Source organism: Zootoca vivipara, chromosome 12, assembly GCF_965207765.1.
Source record: "Zootoca vivipara chromosome 12, rZooViv2.hap1.1, whole genome shotgun sequence".
Lineage (NCBI taxonomy): Eukaryota > Metazoa > Chordata > Lepidosauria > Squamata > Lacertidae > Zootoca > Zootoca vivipara.
In genome coordinates, this window is record NC_142595.1 from 14,215,275 (window position 1) to 14,233,527 (window position 18,253).

The following is an 18,253-nucleotide window of genomic DNA, read 5'->3' on the forward strand; positions in this document are numbered from 1 at the left end:
GGTGCCGGATTCCCAGGGCCACCTCGCACAGCTAAGCCAACTGTGTTGTGTGATACAGGCAACACTTGTGTATTTCGATGAGGTGCACAGGGTTCGCTTTGGCTAGTGCGGCTCCCTAAATTCCAGGGGTCATGATCCAGAGGCATTGCCTGCTGCGCATAGTTGCAAAGTTGTAAAAGCGGAGGAAATGCAGGTCTTAAAATTGAATTGGTAACCCAGCTGTGCCTTCTATTGTTACTCTGTTCAGGAGGGCAGGTTTTAATTCACTTCCCAGTTGCACAAAGGGTTTTCTGTCTAGTTTGGGCTTTGCGTGGACAGGCGGAGTCCCCCAACGCCCCCCCCAGCGACCAGCTGAGTGGAATAAAGACGCGTAACAATGGTGTTATGTACTGAGCTCAATCATAGAACAATAGGATCCTGAATCAGCAGTCTGATTGGTCCGCAGGAGCCACCCAATCCAACTCCAGGTGGAAGTGAATCCGCAACATGATTGGCCTGCATGAGCAGCCAATCAGGCGGCTGGCAGAAGTGAATCCGCAACCTGATTGGCCTGCAGGTGTAGCCCTGAAGTAGCAAAGCCCATTGTGTAAATAATGTATATAAGCAGATGGTTTGGGGAAAAGGGCATTCTTCTCTTCTTCTCCTTGATGACTACGAGCTGAATAAAGAGCATGAAATTCACTCTCGACTCCGAGTATATTTCAAATGTGCTATGGGATTCATATTGGCCACAACTTTATTAAGATTCAGATGTAGGGAGACCTTGGCTCAGGCATTGGGCGTTATCCTCCCCAGTCCCCAGCCGGGGTTCCGGGAGGCTTCGGGGTTATCCACATGTATGGGAGTTGGGGCTGGCTCTGGAGAACATATGTTCAAGCAGAGAGAGCCCGCCCCCTGTTCACCGCCGCTGGAAGGGGGAAGCGATGACGCCTATTGGCATGGTCAAGGCTTCCCCCAATACCCCGCTCTTGTTGCCGCAAAGGGGGTGAGGTCTCCGCCTCACGCCCGTCCCTCTAGGAAAATCGCCAAAGAATTCCGCCCAAGGCCTGACACCGCCAAAGTTGTGACGTATTGCTACGGGAAAGGCGAAACCTGCCAATGCAGAAAAATTCCTTTCCCACCCTTCAACAGCGGCCTTGACATAGCAGCGCCTGTGAAGCTGTAGAGAAAAGGTTAACCTGCAAAAGAACTTGAATGAGGGTGTGGAGGGTGGGAGAAGCTCTGGAACCAACTGGTGCTTGGAGGTAAGATTCAAATTCTCTTGTGTGAGCCGGACAGTCCCTCCCCTTACCTGGCCATCCCCTGGCAACACCTCCCCAGGCAGGATTGGGTAGGCGGAGACCCCTGGCATCCTACCTGGGAAGGTGATGCTAGCCCCGAACTACCAGGGAGTCGCCCTCTGGGATCAGGGGGCTGCGCGCGACCACGCAAAAGTCACCCTCCATTGATGTGTGGAGCAGTCATTCTGAGCTTTTCTCTATGGCATCTTAGTTTTCCACACTCAGAGAGATATTATCATGGGGTTGCAGAAGAGGGATGTGGACTTTCAAGCATGCCCCCCCCCCTTTTAAAACAAAAATTATTTTGTATACCACCCTTCAGATGTAAATACCAGGGCAATCTGAAGTGCTGTCTCCTAGTGTAAGTGATAATGCATTAATATTGCTTCCACTCCAGGAGTTTGGTCTGGGAATGCTATCCTTTGTGTACTCTGATTTTATGGAGCCATCCGGATAACCTACTTAAAATATAGTTGGATTCTAGCATTTACTGTGCCCCCCCGAATGTTTTCTTTTCTCATAACTTATCAGAAGCAGTATTTAATTAGAAGCTTCCTGCCCCCCTTTTGCTACTTCCTGCTAAGCAGAGCAACATGATCCCTGTTGAATAACATGTATGCATCTCTCTCTCTCTCTCTCTCTCTCTCTCTCTCTCTCTCTCTCTCTCTCTCTCTCTCTCTCTCTGTGTGTGTGTGTGTGTGTGTGTGTGTGTGTGTGTGTGTGTGTGTCTACATATAATAAAACAGCTCACTTTCCAGGCTGAAAGCCCCTCTGGCATAGCAGGGGGTAGTCAGTGTCCTTTGTTGTTTTTCTGTGAGGTTTGAAAGACCTTCTCTAGGCTGGCTAGAGCCCTAAACCCATTTCAGGTGTTTGGGGCTTGCAACAAAATGTTGCAGTGCATTCTCCTTTGGAGGTTTGGTGTGACTTTCTCAAGGTGACACACTTTACTGAGTCCACTGCATCACCCTGAATCATCCACACTCTGGATTGATTTTAGAGGAATGAATGAAGTAATAGAATTGCAGGCTGTATCCAGTGCTAGTCATGCTCAGGGTTGAGCCACTCGATTTAATGGACAGGACTAACAGGCTCATTAATTTCAGTGGTTTTCTTCTGAATACAACCAGCACTGCACACAACCCCGAAATATTGTTTTCCAGGCCTGCTCAGTTTTTACGGCTTATAATTGTGTTTTAGCATTGTTGTAAGCCACTCAGAGACCTTTTGTTTTTGGATGTAATCTAGAATAAATATGAACAAATAGGGAAATGTGTTTGCTTTTTTTGTTGCGGGTTCACTTTGAGCTTGAGACTGTGGCTGCCTCTACACAGCTATAAAAAGCGCTCTGGAAATGCTCGGGGGGGGGGGACAGTTTTAAAGCTCACAATGGAAAATTCCATTCAGTTCTGATTAAGCTCTACAGCGCCATCTGGTGTCACAGTGTTATAATGCATTTATAACTGTTTATTTTTACTAATGTAGCCGAGTCCTCAGACATTCCCCCTGTTCCTCTTTCAGAAAATTCGTTCCAAGATTGAACTAGAAGTTCGCAATCTGCCCGATGAATTGTCCCTCTCATTCAATGCCACCTGCCTGAACAATGAAGTCATTCCGGGAGTTAAGTCCTGCGTTGGCCTTAAGATTGGAGACACGGTGAGTTGCAGGGGCAATAAGAACTTCTCCATGTCTCTCGTTCAAAGGGAATCCAAACCTCCACCAGCAGTCTTGAGAAGGTTCAAATCAAAGAGGCAAGAGGGAAGTGTCAGCAGAATGTGCAAGTAATATTTCTGCCTTCGTCATAAACCTTTTGTGTAGAGGGTTTCTTTTTTTAAAAAAAAGGGGGTTGAAATTTGGGGCCCCCAAAAGTTAAAAAGGGACCATGCATCTGCAGATTTGTATTCAGTAGCATCAAGCACCCTTTTCCCTTGGGACGCGGCACTGGTCTAAACCTCTGAGCCTCTTGGCTTGCCGACCAGAAGGTCAGCGGTTCGAATCCCCACGATGGAGTGAGCTCCCATTGCTCTGTCCCATTGCTCCTGCCAACCTAGCAGTTTGAAAGCACACCAGTGCAAGTAGATAAATAGATACCGCTCCGGCGGGTCGGTAAACAGTGTTTCCGCGCACTCTGGTTTCTGTCATGGTGTCATGTTGCGCCAGGAGCGGTTTAGTCATGCTGGCCACATGACCTGGAAAGCTGTCTGCAGACAAATGTCGGATCCCTCGGCCTGAAAGCGAGATGAGCGCTGCACCCCATAGTCACCTTTGACTGGACTTAACCATTCAGGGGTCCTTTACCTTTTTTTTTTTTAACCCCTTTTCCCTGCTAAGATGATCTGATTTGCTACACTCCCTTCCCTAAGACAGACCAGGCATGGCCAAACTTGGCCCTCCAGATGTTTTGAGACTACAACTCCCATCATCCCTGGCCACTTGTCCTGTTAGCTAAGGATGATGGGAGTTGTAGTCCCAAAACATCTGGAGGGCCGAGTTTGGGGATGCCTGCCTAAGACTAAAAACAGACCTGTCCCCAGCCATTCTCCATCCACTACGGTGGATCACCATGTTTGCCACTGCTGCAAAAATAACAAGAGGTTATATATGGAATTGCCTATTGGATGCAAAACGAAAAACAAAACCAGCTCCCCCTGAATAATGACACTCTTTGTTTAGTAAGCGGAGAGAATTTAAATCAGTTTCATGAAACAGCACTTAACAGAACTATTAGTAATGGAAGCAGTTGAACAGAAATTCCTGTAAATTTCCTGAAAAAGTGACTGCATCTCCCCATGTCACGCAGTCCTTTGAAACTGCTCCAAGCACAAGGGTGTTTGTCCTATACTATGATGTCTAAGAGCTGCGTTAATAATAATAATAATAATAATAATAATAATAATAATAATAATTTTATTTATACCCCGCCCTTCCCAGTCAAGACCGGGCTCAGGGCGGCTAACAACAAAAATATCAACGCAGGTATAAAAGAAAGAATTCAATTAAAATGCAGATTAATACAATGTTAAAATTCCATTTTAATTAAAAATCTACAAGTAAAATAAAACCATTATAAGATGAAACCTTAGGGGAGGGTAACCCCGGGGTCAGACTGAGTCAGTCCAAAGGCCAAGCAGAACAGCTCTGTCTTGCAGGCCCTACGAAAAGATGACAAATCCCGCAGCGCCCTAGTCTCCTGAGACAGAGCGTTCCACCAGGTCGGGGCCAGTACTGAGAAGGCCCTGGTCCTGGTCGAGGCCAGCCTAACTACCTTGTGACTCGGGATCTCCAGTATGTTATTATTTGTGGACCTTAATGTCCTCTGAGGGGCATACTGGGAGAGGCAGTCCCGTAGGTACGAGGGTCCTAAGCTGCATAAGGCCTTAAAGGTCAAAACCAGCACCTTAAACCTGATCCTGTACTCCACCGGGAGCCAGTGCAGCTGGTAAAGCACTGGATGAATGTGATCCAGTAAGTGGAGAGACATGGTCTTTCCCCCCAATAAATGCGCTGAGATTCTGCCCAGTTACTGAGCAAGAGAATGTCATCACAATTCATTTCAATATCGTAAATGGGCAGCTTTTGTATGAATTGGGCAATTCCACTTCAAGGCTGTGAGAGATGGGTTATTAAAAGCGCAGAATCCGAATGGTTGTCTGTGAGGGACAAGGGATACAGGGAAGTCCCTCCCATCTTAAGTTCCAGCCCATCCCCAAGCACTGGAGAGAGTAAGGAGAGCTCTGCCTCCAGCGGAGAGTCAGGAAGTGGTGTCCGAGGCTCAGGCAAGGTTGTGGAGCCCATGCCGCAGGTGGGACAGGAAGTTGGACGCACGGGGGGGGGGAGGCCAATCCCCCCAACTCCCGAATTGCGACGCAAACGTAGGGGGAAGAGGTTGGGTCTGCCAAAGCTTTGGTGCTGGAAGAAAACGCGCCAATCGCCATTCGGAGGTTCTGACACCTCACCTTAAGGATGCATTTTTACTGCTCTGAACACTGTAAATAATCAGCACTTAATAAAAGCCTTAAAAGACCATGCTGGAGTCGTTACTCTAGAGTAGCCATATCAGGCCCCCTGACATTGTCCTTTTAAAAAAGGTGTTTCCTTGAGGAAGGATGTGAGGGCAGTTCCGGATGTCTTGCTCTTTCCAGGTGAGCTTCAGTATTGAAGCAAAGGTGCGTGGCTGCCCTGCGGAACGGCATAAGACTTTCACCATCAAGCCGGTGGGCTTTGAGGACAGCCTGACGGTGGAGGTGTACTTTGACTGCGACTGCCGTTGCCAGAAGTTCGCCAGGCCGAACAGTGACATCTGCAGCAACGGCAACGGCACCTTTGAATGTGGCATGTGCCGCTGCCACCCAGGCCGCCTGGGCACCCAGTGCGAGTGCTCCGAGGAGGAATACAGCCCCTTGCAGCAGGATAACTGCAGCCCCCGCCAGGGGCAGCCTGCTTGCAACCAGCGGGGAGAATGCATCTGCGGCCAGTGCGTCTGCTACAGCAGTGACTTCGGCAAGATCTCCGGCAAGTACTGTGAATGCGATGACTTCTCCTGCGTCCGGTTCAAGGGCGAGCTGTGCTCTGGTAAGTGGGGAAATGTCTGGGGGGCTTGGAACGGGGCTTTTGAGAACTTGGTGCAATTTGAAACGAAAGGACCGCTGCCCCTGCTGCGTTCCATTCGTCCCCTTCTCACACCTCTGTAGCCCAAAATAATAATAATAATAATTATTATTATTATTTATTTATATCCCGCCCATCTGGCTGGGTTTCCCCAGCCACTCTGGGCGGCTTCCAACAAAATATTAAAATCCAATGGTCTGTTAAACTTTAAAAGCTTCCCTAAACAGGGCTGCCTTCAGGTGTCTTCTAAAAGTCTGGTAGATGTTTTTCTCTTTGACATCTAATGGGAGGGCGTTCCACACGGCAGGTGCCACTACCGAGAAGGCCCTCTGCCTGGTTCCTTGTAACTTGGCTTCTTACAGCGATGGAACCGCCAGAAGGCCCTCGGCACTGGACCTCATTGTCCAGGCAGAACGATGGGGGTGGAGATGCTCCTTCAGGTGTACTGGACCGACATCTGGCTGCTTGGGTGGGGGCTGTTGGTGCCCCATAGGAATGGATGGCTCTCTTGAAATGCTGCCGGCTCTCTTTCAAACTTTTTGTGTCTAGCCGGAGAGGTTTGGTTTCCTCCTCTGATTTCGCAGGGGGAGCTCTGTGCCCAGTTGCAATGCCCCACCTTTGAATCGATCCCAGATTATGTTGCAGAAAGGGCAGTACCTTTTTAAAGGCATGTGCAGAGGCGTAGCATTGGGGGGGGACGGAGGGATGGGACAGGGAGGCCATGGCCCCAGGCGCATATTTTTGAGGGGGCTCAATCAGACACCCCCACAACAGGCAGAGGCAGGTTGGTCTAGTGGTCAGGTGGGTGGAGGCAGCAGGTGAGGGGCCTGTTGGAGGCGGGCTCCATTCACCCTCCATGTGGGCTCCACACAGCTGCCCCCCCCAGGTGAGTCCCCCCCCCAGCTCCCCAGTCCATCCGGGGGGGCACCACACTTCCTTCACCTCAGGTACCGGCAACCCACGCTATGCCACTGGGCATGTGCCCTGGTTCCCTTTTTAAAAAAATCAACATGCATCCAACAGTCAATATATTTTATTTTTTTAAGGCAAAGAGGTTTGTAGCTTTGGGCACACATCTCAAACACAGTGCCAACTGAAGTCTTTCTAACAATAATCAATTCATAGAACCAGCCAGTGCTTGACAGAAATAAGTGGTACCTCGGTTTAAACTTTAAGTACACAATTGGTTCCGGAAGTCTGTACTTAACCTGAAGCGTACTTAACCTGAAGCGAACCTTCCCATTGAAAGTAATGGAAAGTGGATTAATCCGTTCCAGATGGTCCATAGAGTACAGTGGTACCTCGGTTTATGAACACAATTGGTTCCGGAAGTCTGTTCATAAACTGAAGCGAACTTTCCCATTGAAAGTAATGGAAAGTGGATTAATCCGTTCCAGATGGTCCATAGAGTACAGTGGTACCTTGGTTTATGAACACAATTGGTTCCGGAAGTCTGTTCATAAACTGAAGCGAACTTTCCCATTGAAAGTAATGGAAAGTGGATTAATCCGTTCCAGACGTTCCGCGGAGTAACCGTTCATAAACTGAAGCGAACTTTTCCATTGAAAGTAATGGAAAGTGGATTAATCCGTTCCAGACGGGTCCGTGAAGTACTTAAACTGAAGCGTTCATAAACTGAAACATGGGTGTAATTGGTTCCGGAAGTCTGTTCATAAACTGAAGCGTTCATAAACTGAAGCGAACTTTCCCATTAAAAGTAATGGAAAGTGAATTAATCCGTTCCAGATGGGTCCGCGGCGTTCATAAACCGAAAATTCATAAACCGAGGTGTTCATAAACCGAGGTTCCACTGTACTTAAACTGAAGCGTACTTAACCTGAAGCGAACTTTCCCATTGAAAGTAATGGAAAGTGGATTAATCCATTCCAGACGGGTCCGCGGAGTACTCAACCTGAAGCGTACTTAACCCGAAGTATGAGTGCAATTTGTTCTGGAAGTCCGTACTTAACCTGAAGCGAACTTAACCTGAAGCGAACTTTCCCATTGAAAGTACAGTCCTACCTCGGTTTAAGTACGCCTCGGTTTGAGTCTTTTCAGTTTAAGTACTCCGCGGACCTGTCTGGAACGGATTAATCCACTTTCCATTACCTTCAATGGGAAAGTTCGCTTCAGGTTAAGTACAGAATTCCGTAACCATTTGTGTTTGTAAACCGAGGTACCACTGTAATGGAAAGTGGGTTAATCCGTTTCAGACAGGTCCGCAGAGTACTTAAACTGAAATTTCTCAAACCGAAGCGTACTTAAACCGAGGTATGACTGCAAAGGTGTTCCTGAGGAATAATCACATGTGGACAGAAACATGAAGTGAGCACACCCTCCTTCCCTTCCTAGGTGGTGAATCTGTTAGTCTTTGGCTCCACTCCTTCAGAACGAGGCCCCACATGGCCAAGATTTAATTTTAGCTGAACTTTGATGTGGGAAAAGTACTCACATACTTACTCTGTTGGGTCTGCCAGAAATCAGTTTCTTGCTGATCTATGCTAAGCAGATTACCCTGTCCAAGAGAGTTATTTGGGATACGGGAGAAAAAAGGGAAGGACATGGGGTTCGGATCTTAGAAGGGATTAAGAAATAAGTGCACTTTTGGCCTCACTTCTGAAAGGGAACCTGGAGGCTCCAGGCTGAAAGACAGATCATCCTTAATGACTTTTGAGGACTTTGTTTTAGCTATACATAATAGTTTTAATTCTGTTAGCGTTTAATTGGTTTTTATTCTTATTTTTTCTATGTTGTTAGCTGTTTCATTTTTATCTGTAAGCCACTCTGAGTGTTCCCATCATAGCTGCCAAGTCTCCCGTATTCTCCGGGAAACCCCCGTTTTTCCAGCTGTTCCCAGCCGAAAAAATGGATTTTATTTTTGTTTTTCCCCGGTTTATTCTGGCACAGCGGCCATTTTGGAACTGGGCGGAACATGCTCAGAAGCGACTTTTAATGCTACTTCCGGTCCAGTCCCTTATTTCTCAGGCCGGAACTTGGCAGCTATGGTTCCCATCAGGGAAAAAGGCGGGATATAAGTAATTACTATAATAACTATATATACATAGGCAACAGAAACACACACACACAGAGAGAGAGAGAGAGAGAGAGAACTTTTTGTATTTTGCCATAGGAGGTAGGTTTCAAAATGTAATAACATTTATATTTGAGCATTTGGTGTTCACACGATATCAAGCTCGTGGGTTACACAAAACTCTTATTCATGCAGGAACTGAATTTGTTAACCTCCTCAAAGAAGATTTCTGTGCAAGTGGAAAGCTTGATGTTGAAAGGGAGGGTGCCAGTTCTGCAGTGCTTCCTAGTCTGTGCTTGTAATTTATGACTTCTTGATCCAGACTTTGATTATGCCTGCTTTCCTGAAGGATGAAAGGTCTGCTTGGGTGTGCCTTTCTTTTCAGTTACAGAATTCAGCGTGGCTTCGTGGGTGACTCAACGTGATAAGGACTGATGGGGAAAGGGGCAACCGTTGTGGTTGTGTGAGCTGGGAGAATCATCCTTGCCCCTTGTACAGAGCAGCAGCTCATTCCGTTCCATATGAGTTTCTGTGTGTGTTGCAAAATACTACAAACATTGTGCAATGCGGCCGTTTGAGATGTTTACAGCCCATTGATAAAAGCAGGCATGCCGTTCATTGCGTAAGCCGCTGTGATTCTTTTAGGAGAATACTGACCTTTGATACCCCATTCAGAGGATATCGTAGTAGAAACAAGGCCCTCACATAAAACATGGTTTGGGCCTGAATCCACCACTGAATTGGGAGATAATGTAGCCAAGCCTTCTCCTGCTCATCCCTAAAAGACTGAGAGGAAACGAGAGGTGGCAAGCCACAGTAGCCTTGAATCTCATTTGGAGATGAGTGAATCTGTCCGTGTTGGTTTTCCCTCGGTTTCTCATTTTCCCAATCTTAAGTTCAGTCCTCCACGTTTCCAGGTTAGGTCTGCGATTGAAATAAAAAGCACCCATGAAAATCCATCAGCATTTTAGCGTGGATTTCTCCTCTGATATACACTTTCCGCACGCAGTTTTGCCTCATCACACTTCCGCAAAGCTGTTTTCCCTGAGGCAACACATTTTTGTAGGTTGCTTTCGCTAACTTATGCATTGCCATGCACATGTCGTTGCAGTACGTGGATGTTCTCGGTTGTAAAACGGAGAGAATTTTGAAGACTGGCTGTGTTTCAGTTCATGTACGGTTTTCAAAAAGCGTGACTCGGCCCAAGCTCATTTCTAAATGTGAACTGAATTGAATTCCTCCAATCCCTTCTTCTTTGGTGATCACTAGTAGCCGAGTAAGATTGTCTACCATAAACACAGTTTTAACAATGAGTCTGTAAGTGACTGTGGAGGCCAATTCTGGACCCACACGTCCTTCCACAGTGGGGACATTGGTTCCCGGGTGGGAGTTGATCACAGTGTGGATTTGCCAAGCGTGCCTTCCTCTTAGCACATATCTCCCTTGCGTTCTGAGTTTGAGTGTCTTCAAAGCCCACGACACCTTTGGTAAAGGCTGTTCTCCAATTGGAGCACTTGCAGGCCAATGTTTGCCAATTGCTGGTGTTTATACTACATTTTTTTAGATTTGCTTTGAGACAGTTTTTAAACCTCTTTTGTTGACCACCGGCACTACGCTTTACATTTTTAAGTTCGGAATAGAGTAGTTGCTTTGGAAGATGATCATCAGGAATCCGCACAACATGACCAGTCCAACGAAGTTGATGTTGAAGAATCATGGCTTCAACACTGGTGAGCTCTGCTTCATCCAGTACACTGATATTAGTTCGCCTGTCTTCCCAAGTGATGTGCAAGCTTTTTTGGAGACACAATTGATGGAATCTTTCAAGAAGCTCATTGCCATAGAACAGGCATACCCAACCGGTCAATCATGTGTGTCCCTGGTCGATTGCATGATCCTGATTGATCATCACCCGGCCTCCGAACTTCCAGGGCTGCCCCAGGGGGCTGCGCGCGGCCGCGCAAAATGCGCCTCCCCTTTTATGTGGGGAACGGTCATTGTGCCTCGAGGCTGCAGTTAAGGCGTTGGAGCGAGACTGGTTTTTGTTAATTATTTAAAAAAAGGTGCACAGACCTAACCCAGGGAGGTGGATTTTGGCATGTAAATGTGAAAACTAGACAGATTTGCTACAGCTCCCAATTCCTTTTTCTGTTCTTGTTGTTCTTTCCTCCACAAGCTTCGTCCTCCCCGGCAACTTTTGACTAGGTCATTGTCTCCCGGCTCATTCCATCGGAGTAATTAATTCTAAAGCGAGTGACAAACACGCACGGCCTGTTCTCTCGGTCGGCATGTGTTTTCCCCAGTGTCACTAGAGACTCCCCCCTCCCAAACTAGCTGCTCCTTCTCTCCCCCACCCCCAACCCGGCCATGATTCACTTGAGTTTCTCATTAACCAGTCTTCTTCATAGTTAGCGGGGGGGGGCTGTGGGTTGCCACCTACCCTCTGTCCCAGGAGTGCGTGGGCAGAGCTGGGCACCTCGGAGAAAACATTTCCTCTGAATATTTCCATGGCAGCCTTTCTTGGGGCCTCCTGGTTGGAGCGGGCACCTCCCAAACAACTAATGGTCTAACTGCACCAGTGGTTTAGCAAGGTCAGTACCTACTTGGGTGGGAATTAAATGCAAGCACAGGCCTTGGTGTCTGGCAACGGTGAAGTAAATTATTAAGAGTACAGTCATTCCTCAGTTTAAGTACGCCTTGGTTTGAGTATTTTCAGTTTAAGTACTCTGCGGACCTGTCTGGAACGGATTAATCCACTTTCCATTACTTTCAATGGGAAAATTCGCTTCAGGTTAAGTATGCTTCAGTTTAAGTACTCCACAGACCATCTGGAATGGATTAATCCACTTTCCATTACTTTCAATGGAAAAGTTCGCTTCAGGTTAAGTACGCTTCAGTTTAAGTACAGACTTCCAGAACCAATTGTGTTTGTAACCGAGGTACCAGTGTATACCCTCTGTTGCCTTGGCCCTTCCCCAACCTAGGGAGAATGTCTGCGCCAGCTGATATTATTTTATGTAATTTATCACATTCGTTTCTCACCCTTCCTCTGAGGACAGCAAAAGGGGTTATCCTGTTTTATCTTCATAGGAACCTGGGGTGACAGATGGGGTGGAGCGGGTTCCAATGAAGGAACGAATGAATCCTTTATTTGCATCAGCCATCGGCCACAGCAATAAAACAATGATACGATACAGAAAGAATAGAAATAAAAAGTCAATTACATAAAATACATTTTTGGGTTTTGACTCCATAGTCAAATAGTGGATCACTTCTCGGCCTTTTGGCTAAGATCAAGTGTAGTATCTGCTCTGTCCTAATGTGCACTCTAGGACAGCGGGTGGCACTGTGGGTTAAACCACTGAGCCTCTTGGGCTTGCCGATCAGAAGGTCGGCGGTTCGAATCCCTGTGACGGGGTGAGCTCCCGTTGCTTGGTCCCAGCTCCTGCCAACCTAGCAGTTCGAAAGCACGTCAAAGTGCAAGTAGATAAATAGGTACCGCTACAGCGGGAAGGTAAACAGCGTTTCCGTGCACTGCTCTGGTTGGCCAGAAGCGGCTTAGTCATGCTGGCCACATGACCTGGAAGCTGTACGCCAGCTCCCTCGGCCAGTTAAGCGAGATGAGCGCCACAACCCCAGAGTCGTCCGCGACTGGACCTAATGGTCAGGGGTCCCTTTACCTTTAATGTGCACTCTACTTGGATGGGTATGGAGTTTTCACTTTTTGTTTTGGTTGGGGAGAAAGAGGGGTGAGAGTCGGTTACTGGAATGCTAAAAACTGTTCCTTTGCAGCACACACATTGCACTCTCTGATCGCGCCCCCACCCCTCCCGTTTAATCTGGGCTCCAACACTGGCACATAAGCCGCATTGTGATTTGCCCGCAGGTCATGGGGAATGCATCTGTGGCGACTGTGCCTGCGACCCCGACTGGACGGGAGCCTACTGCAACTGCACCACCCGGACGGACACCTGCATGTCTAGCAATGGGCTGGTATGCAGCGGACAAGGCCGCGGCTACTGTGCCTGCGGGAAATGCGTCTGCACCCAGCCTGGCTCTTACGGAGATACCTGTGAGAAGTGCCCAACCTGCCCTGACGCCTGCACTATCAAGAAGTGAGCAAGAGGGGAGCTGTGATTGTGTGTGTATGTGCACCCGTTGTCTGTCGTTTCTCAAAACAACGCAAAACCATTAAAGTAAACATCATATCAGGAAGAAACCTGCTGCAGACATGTAGAATATTAGGGTGCAAGGTTGCATTCTTAACTCTAATCATAATAATTAATAATGTGAGGGGGAAACAGTACAGAGAGCCCCCTCCCATCTTGAGGAGTAGCTCTTCCACCAGCAGCGGAGCCAGCGGGGAGGGGGAAGAGTCCAGTGGGGAAGGAGGAAGTAGGAGACAGGGCTCTGGCAGGGTAGCAGAGCCTCTGCTGCACGTAAGAGAGGAAGAGAGAGCGGGGGGGGGAGGGGGGAGAAGGAAAACATGGAAAGGAGACCCTGTTTCCCTCCGGTTCCGGAATTACGCAGGAGGAAACGCGGAAGGAGATTTGGGGTGCCCAGACTCTTATGTTGGAAGAAAACGCGGTAAGCGTCACTCCAGGGTTCTGGGTCAGACTAAGAACATGTACCCTGTACAGCTCTAGCACTGTAAATAGCCTGCACACAATAAAAGCATGAAAAGGCAACGGTTTGGAGAGTCGTTACTTTAGAGTAGTTGCAACGCTCCCTCTGTGACAAATAATAATAATTATTATTATTTATTATTTATACCCTGCCCATCTGGCTGGGTTTCCCCAGCCACTCTGGGCGGCTCCCAACTGATTAAAAACAGAATGAAACATCAAACGTTAAAAAACTTCCCTAAACAGGGCTGCCTTCAAATATCTTCTCAAAGTCAGGTAGTTGTTTATTTCCTTGACATCTGGTGGGAGGGCGTTCCAAAACGTTTGGAAACCAAAGCGCAGCTCCTGCAGCCAATCGGAAGCCGTGGGACCTGCGTCGGATGTTTGGCTTCCAAAAGAACATTCGACAACCGGAACACTCGCTTCCGGGTTTTGGTTATTCGGGAGCCTATTTGTTTGGGAGCCAAGGCATTTGAGATCCAAGGTACGACTGTATAGCTACTGTTTTTGCAGGCATGGGATCTGCAGCCAGCATCCCTCGGCCTGCTTCATTATTCTCACAGTACCTGCTTCTTCCTCTCTTACGCAGGGAGTGCGTGGAATGCAAGAAGTTTGAGAGAGGGATCCTGATGGAGCAAGAGACCTGCAACCGCAACTGCCGGGACGAGATTGAATTGGTGCAGGAGCTTGGTGCGTAAGAAACATGGGGCTCTCTGCATGACCTGCCTCAGGAAGGGATGGCAACTGTGCCAGTACTTTCTGGCGTGATTAACACACACACACACACACACACACACACACACACACACAACACCATTCTTCCTCTCATATTTTAGCTGCCGGTCACCTTTTCTTTCAGCAGATGCTTTGGGGTGACAGAAAGAATAACTTCTGCGTGCAATGTGTATGTAACAAGAGGCGGAAATGAATGGCCTCTAATCTCAAGTGGCATTTTAAAAGAAAATGGGCAAATGCTACATCTTAATAATATCAAAGAGATGCCTTAAGAGGTAACATCTTTGGGAGAAGGAAGGGCTAAGAGTCAACTCTTCACAAATCCAGAGTGGAGCCCCTAAGATGGTTGGGTGGCTCCTTCTGGCAACTCCTGCAGCCAGGCTGGTGCCAAGTGTATTGCTCTGTTTTCCTTTGGACCACATCAGTGAGGCTGAGAGGGGGTGAGCTCCCGTTGCTCTGTCCCAGCTCTTGCCAACCTACCGTAGCAGTTCAAAAGCACGCCAGTGCAAGTAGATAAATAGGTACAGCTGCAGCAGGAAGGTAAACGGCATTTCCGTGTGCTCTGGTTTCCGTCACGGTGTCCTGTTGCACCAGAAGCGGTTTAGCCATGCTGGCCACATGACCCAGAAAGCTGTCTGTGGACAAACGCTGGCTCCCTTGACCTGAAGCGAGATGAGCGCCGCAACCCCATAGTCTCCTGTGACTGGACCTAACCATCCAGGGATCCTTTACTTTTTACTTGTAGGACTAAATGTTTCCATGTTCTTCCTTCTCACCTGCCCCCTCCCCTTATGTAGGAGACAAGGGAAAGGATGCTGTGAATTGCACTTACAAGGATGAGAATGACTGTGTGGTACGTTTCCAGTACTATGAAGACTCCAGCGGCAAGTCCATCCTCTATGTCATTGAGGAGCCAGGTGAGGATGAAAATGACTGTGGATATAGCCTATTTTGATTTCAGCAAGGCCTTTGACAAGGTGCCCCATGATATTCTGGTAAAATGCGGGCTAGACAATGCTACCATTCAGTGGATTTGTTACTGGCTTACTGACCGAACCCAAAGGGTGCTCATCAATGGCTCCTTCTCATCCTGGAGCGTAGTGACTAGTGGGGTGCCACAGGGTTCTGTCTTGGGCCCAGTCTTATTCAACATCTTTATCAATGACTTGGATGATGGGCTTGAGGGCATCCTGAGCAAGTTTGCAGATGACACCAAATTAGGAGGGGTGGCTAATACCCCAGAGGACAGGATCACACTTCAGAATGACCTTAATAGATTAGACAACTGGGCCAAAGCAAACAAGATGAATTTTAACAAGGAGAAATGTAAAGTACTTGGGCAAAAAAAATGAAAGGCACAAATACAGGATGGGAGACACCTGGCTTGAGAGCAGTACATGTGAAAAGGATCTAGGAGTCCTGGTAGACCACAAACTTGACATGAGTCAACAGTGTGATGCAGCAGCTAAAAAAGCCAATGCAATTCTGGGCTGCATCAATAGGAGTATAGCGTCTAGATCAAGGGAAGTAATAGTACCACTGTATTCTGCTCTGGTCAGACCTCACCTGGAGTACTGTGTCCAGTTCTGGGCACCACAGTTCAAGAAGGATACTGACAAGCTGGAACGTGTCCAGAGGAGTGCAACCAAAATGGCCAAAGGCCTTGAAACAATGCCTTATGAGGAACGGCTTAGGGAGCTGGGTATGTTTAGCCTGGAGAAGAGAAGGTTAAGGGGTGATATGATAGCCATGTTCAAATATATTAAAGGATGCCATATAGAGGAGGGTGAAAGATTGTTTTCTGCTGCTCCAGAGAAGCGGACACGGAGCAATGGATTCAAGCTACAAGAAAGAAGATTCCACCTAAACATTAGGAAGAACTTCCTGACAGTAAGAGCTGTTCGACAGTGGAATTTGCTGCCAAGAAGTGTGGTGGAGTCTCCTTCTTTAGAGGTCTTTAAGCAGAGGCTTGACAGGCATATGTCAAAAATGCTTTGATGGTGTTTCCTGCTTGGCAGGGGGTTGGACTGGATGGCCCTTGTGGTCTCTTCCAACTCTATGATTCTATGAAAAGCCATGGAAATGAGGCTTGATCTTTGGAGATTAGCACCACCCCCACCCCGGGTGCTTAATCTGCAACCTGAGAAATGCAGCTGCAGCGATACACTAAACTTCAGAAAGTTTCATTAGCGGGGGGGGGGGAACCTTTTTAAGAAGGTTCCTGCGGCAAGGATCTTACAAACTTAATTTATGTGTTGGGGAAGAAAAGAAAACATCTCCAGTAAGGGAGATGTTCGTTGTCAAAGAGCAAATATCTGCCAACACAGCAGAACGTACCTAAGACTGCTTCTGTAGTAGATGAGGGTCAAGCCAAAGGCTTCATGGGAAAATGGGGATTTGAAGGAAGAGAGAAACTGGAACCACATCCATGGCCAAGGAAGGTATGGGGAATCAGGAACGTAATAGGCAGATCTCTGTTAAGCTAGAAGTATCAAGTTGGGACCCAGGTGGCGCTGTGGTTAAACCACTGAGCCTAGGGCTTGCTGATCAGAAGGTCGGCGGTTCGAATCCCTGTGACAGGGTGAGCTCCCGTTGTTTGGTCCCAGCTCCTGCCAACCTAGCAGTTCGAAAGCACATCAAAATGCAAGTAGATAAATAGGAACCGCTACAGCGGGAAGGTAAACAGCGTTTCCATGTGCTGCTCTGGTTCTCCAGAAGCAGCTTTGTCATGCTGGCCACATGACCTGGAAGCTGTACGCCGGCTCCCTCGGCCAATAACGCGAGATGAGCGCGCAACCCCAGAGTCGGTCACGACTGGACCTAATGGTCAGGGGTCCCTTTACCTTTTTATCAAGTTGGAGAGAGAACGTCCAAGATGAGCAGTGATGAATTAAGCAAAACAACACCAAAGCAAACATTATTTATACAATAGTTTATGTTGCACCTTTAAAGGGCCCCCAGAGTGACTCACAGTAATAAAAGCATAAATAGAATGAAACAGATGACCTTTTTTTTTTTGCTTAGGTTAGCAAATTCTTCCCCTGTCTGTGCCTGCTGATAGATCAGCAAAGGGGAGCGAGGGCTATAGTCTGTCTCCCGCCTGCCTGAGAAGGCTTGTGAGCAAAAGTTCCTTTTTTTTTAAAATATATTTTTATTAATTTTCCAATTAAAACCAGTTATATCACATTCATTATTTCAAATTATACACATATATATCAATCAAACCGAATGTTATGCCAAATCATCTAGAAAAATTTTTTGGGTTCCCATGCTTCAAGAAATTGGGGATTCCTCGCGACCGTCCACTGCCGTCTTTTTTCTAAAGTTCAAATCGTCTCTCCGAGTTCATAATAATCCAGATCTTTCCCTTACAGTCACATAGATGTTTTCCTCTTTCAACCGATTATTTCCCAGCTGCTGAGATAAATGTCAAACAAAGTTTCACAAATGTTCTTTCTCCTGTGTGAGTTAATCAGTCCAGCCTCCCCATAAATCTTCTTGGTCTGGAGCGTCCCTATTGCGTCGACTCTCAACACGAAGCAGCGCCATCTTAAAAAAACTCAAATCACTTTCGTTTTCTCTCATAGATTAACGATCTTTATAAAATTTACAGCTTTTCCAGGCAGAAGAACCAGACCTCACACCATGCATAGACTCTTGGTAAATTAATGGATCTCCTTGCCCTATAGCTGAACTTAGCTTCAGGTCGCTGCTCCAATTCAAAGTGCGTCACAACTCATAAATCCTCCGAACGCGTCCAGGCACTCCTCCCATCCAACTAGAGGGGGGCTTTTCTCGTCAGCAACTCCTCATCTTCAAAAAATATACTCAATAACAACAGTTTATAAAGTTCAACTCACACAGTCTTTTGCTTCTCTTTCACTCCAAACAAGCCAGGACATCACGTCTGGGAAGGTACGAAGTAACTCATATGAAAAAAAATAAAAAAGAAAGACTCGCTTCCCTTATCGCTCCGT

General features: G+C 47.3%; 1 protein-coding gene and 1 pseudogene across 2 annotated transcripts in view; both read left to right on the plus strand.

Annotated features, from left to right (window-relative positions):
• The window catches only part of ITGB3 (integrin subunit beta 3), a 65,114-nt gene that overhangs the window by 39,589 nt on the left and 7,272 nt on the right, over positions 1 to 18,253 (plus strand). For both annotated transcript variants that reach the window (XM_088654998.1, XM_035136081.3), the window contains exons 9-13: positions 2,799 to 2,933; positions 5,420 to 5,849; positions 12,803 to 13,031; positions 14,131 to 14,231; positions 15,074 to 15,193. In XM_088654998.1, the coding sequence (XP_088511124.1) occupies positions 2,799 to 2,933; positions 5,420 to 5,849; positions 12,803 to 13,031; positions 14,131 to 14,231; positions 15,074 to 15,193 (1,015 nt within the window). The remainder of the gene's footprint in view (positions 1 to 2,798; positions 2,934 to 5,419; positions 5,850 to 12,802; positions 13,032 to 14,130; positions 14,232 to 15,073; positions 15,194 to 18,253) is intronic.
• On the plus strand, positions 12,184 to 12,287 carry LOC118095926 (U2 spliceosomal RNA; annotated as a pseudogene).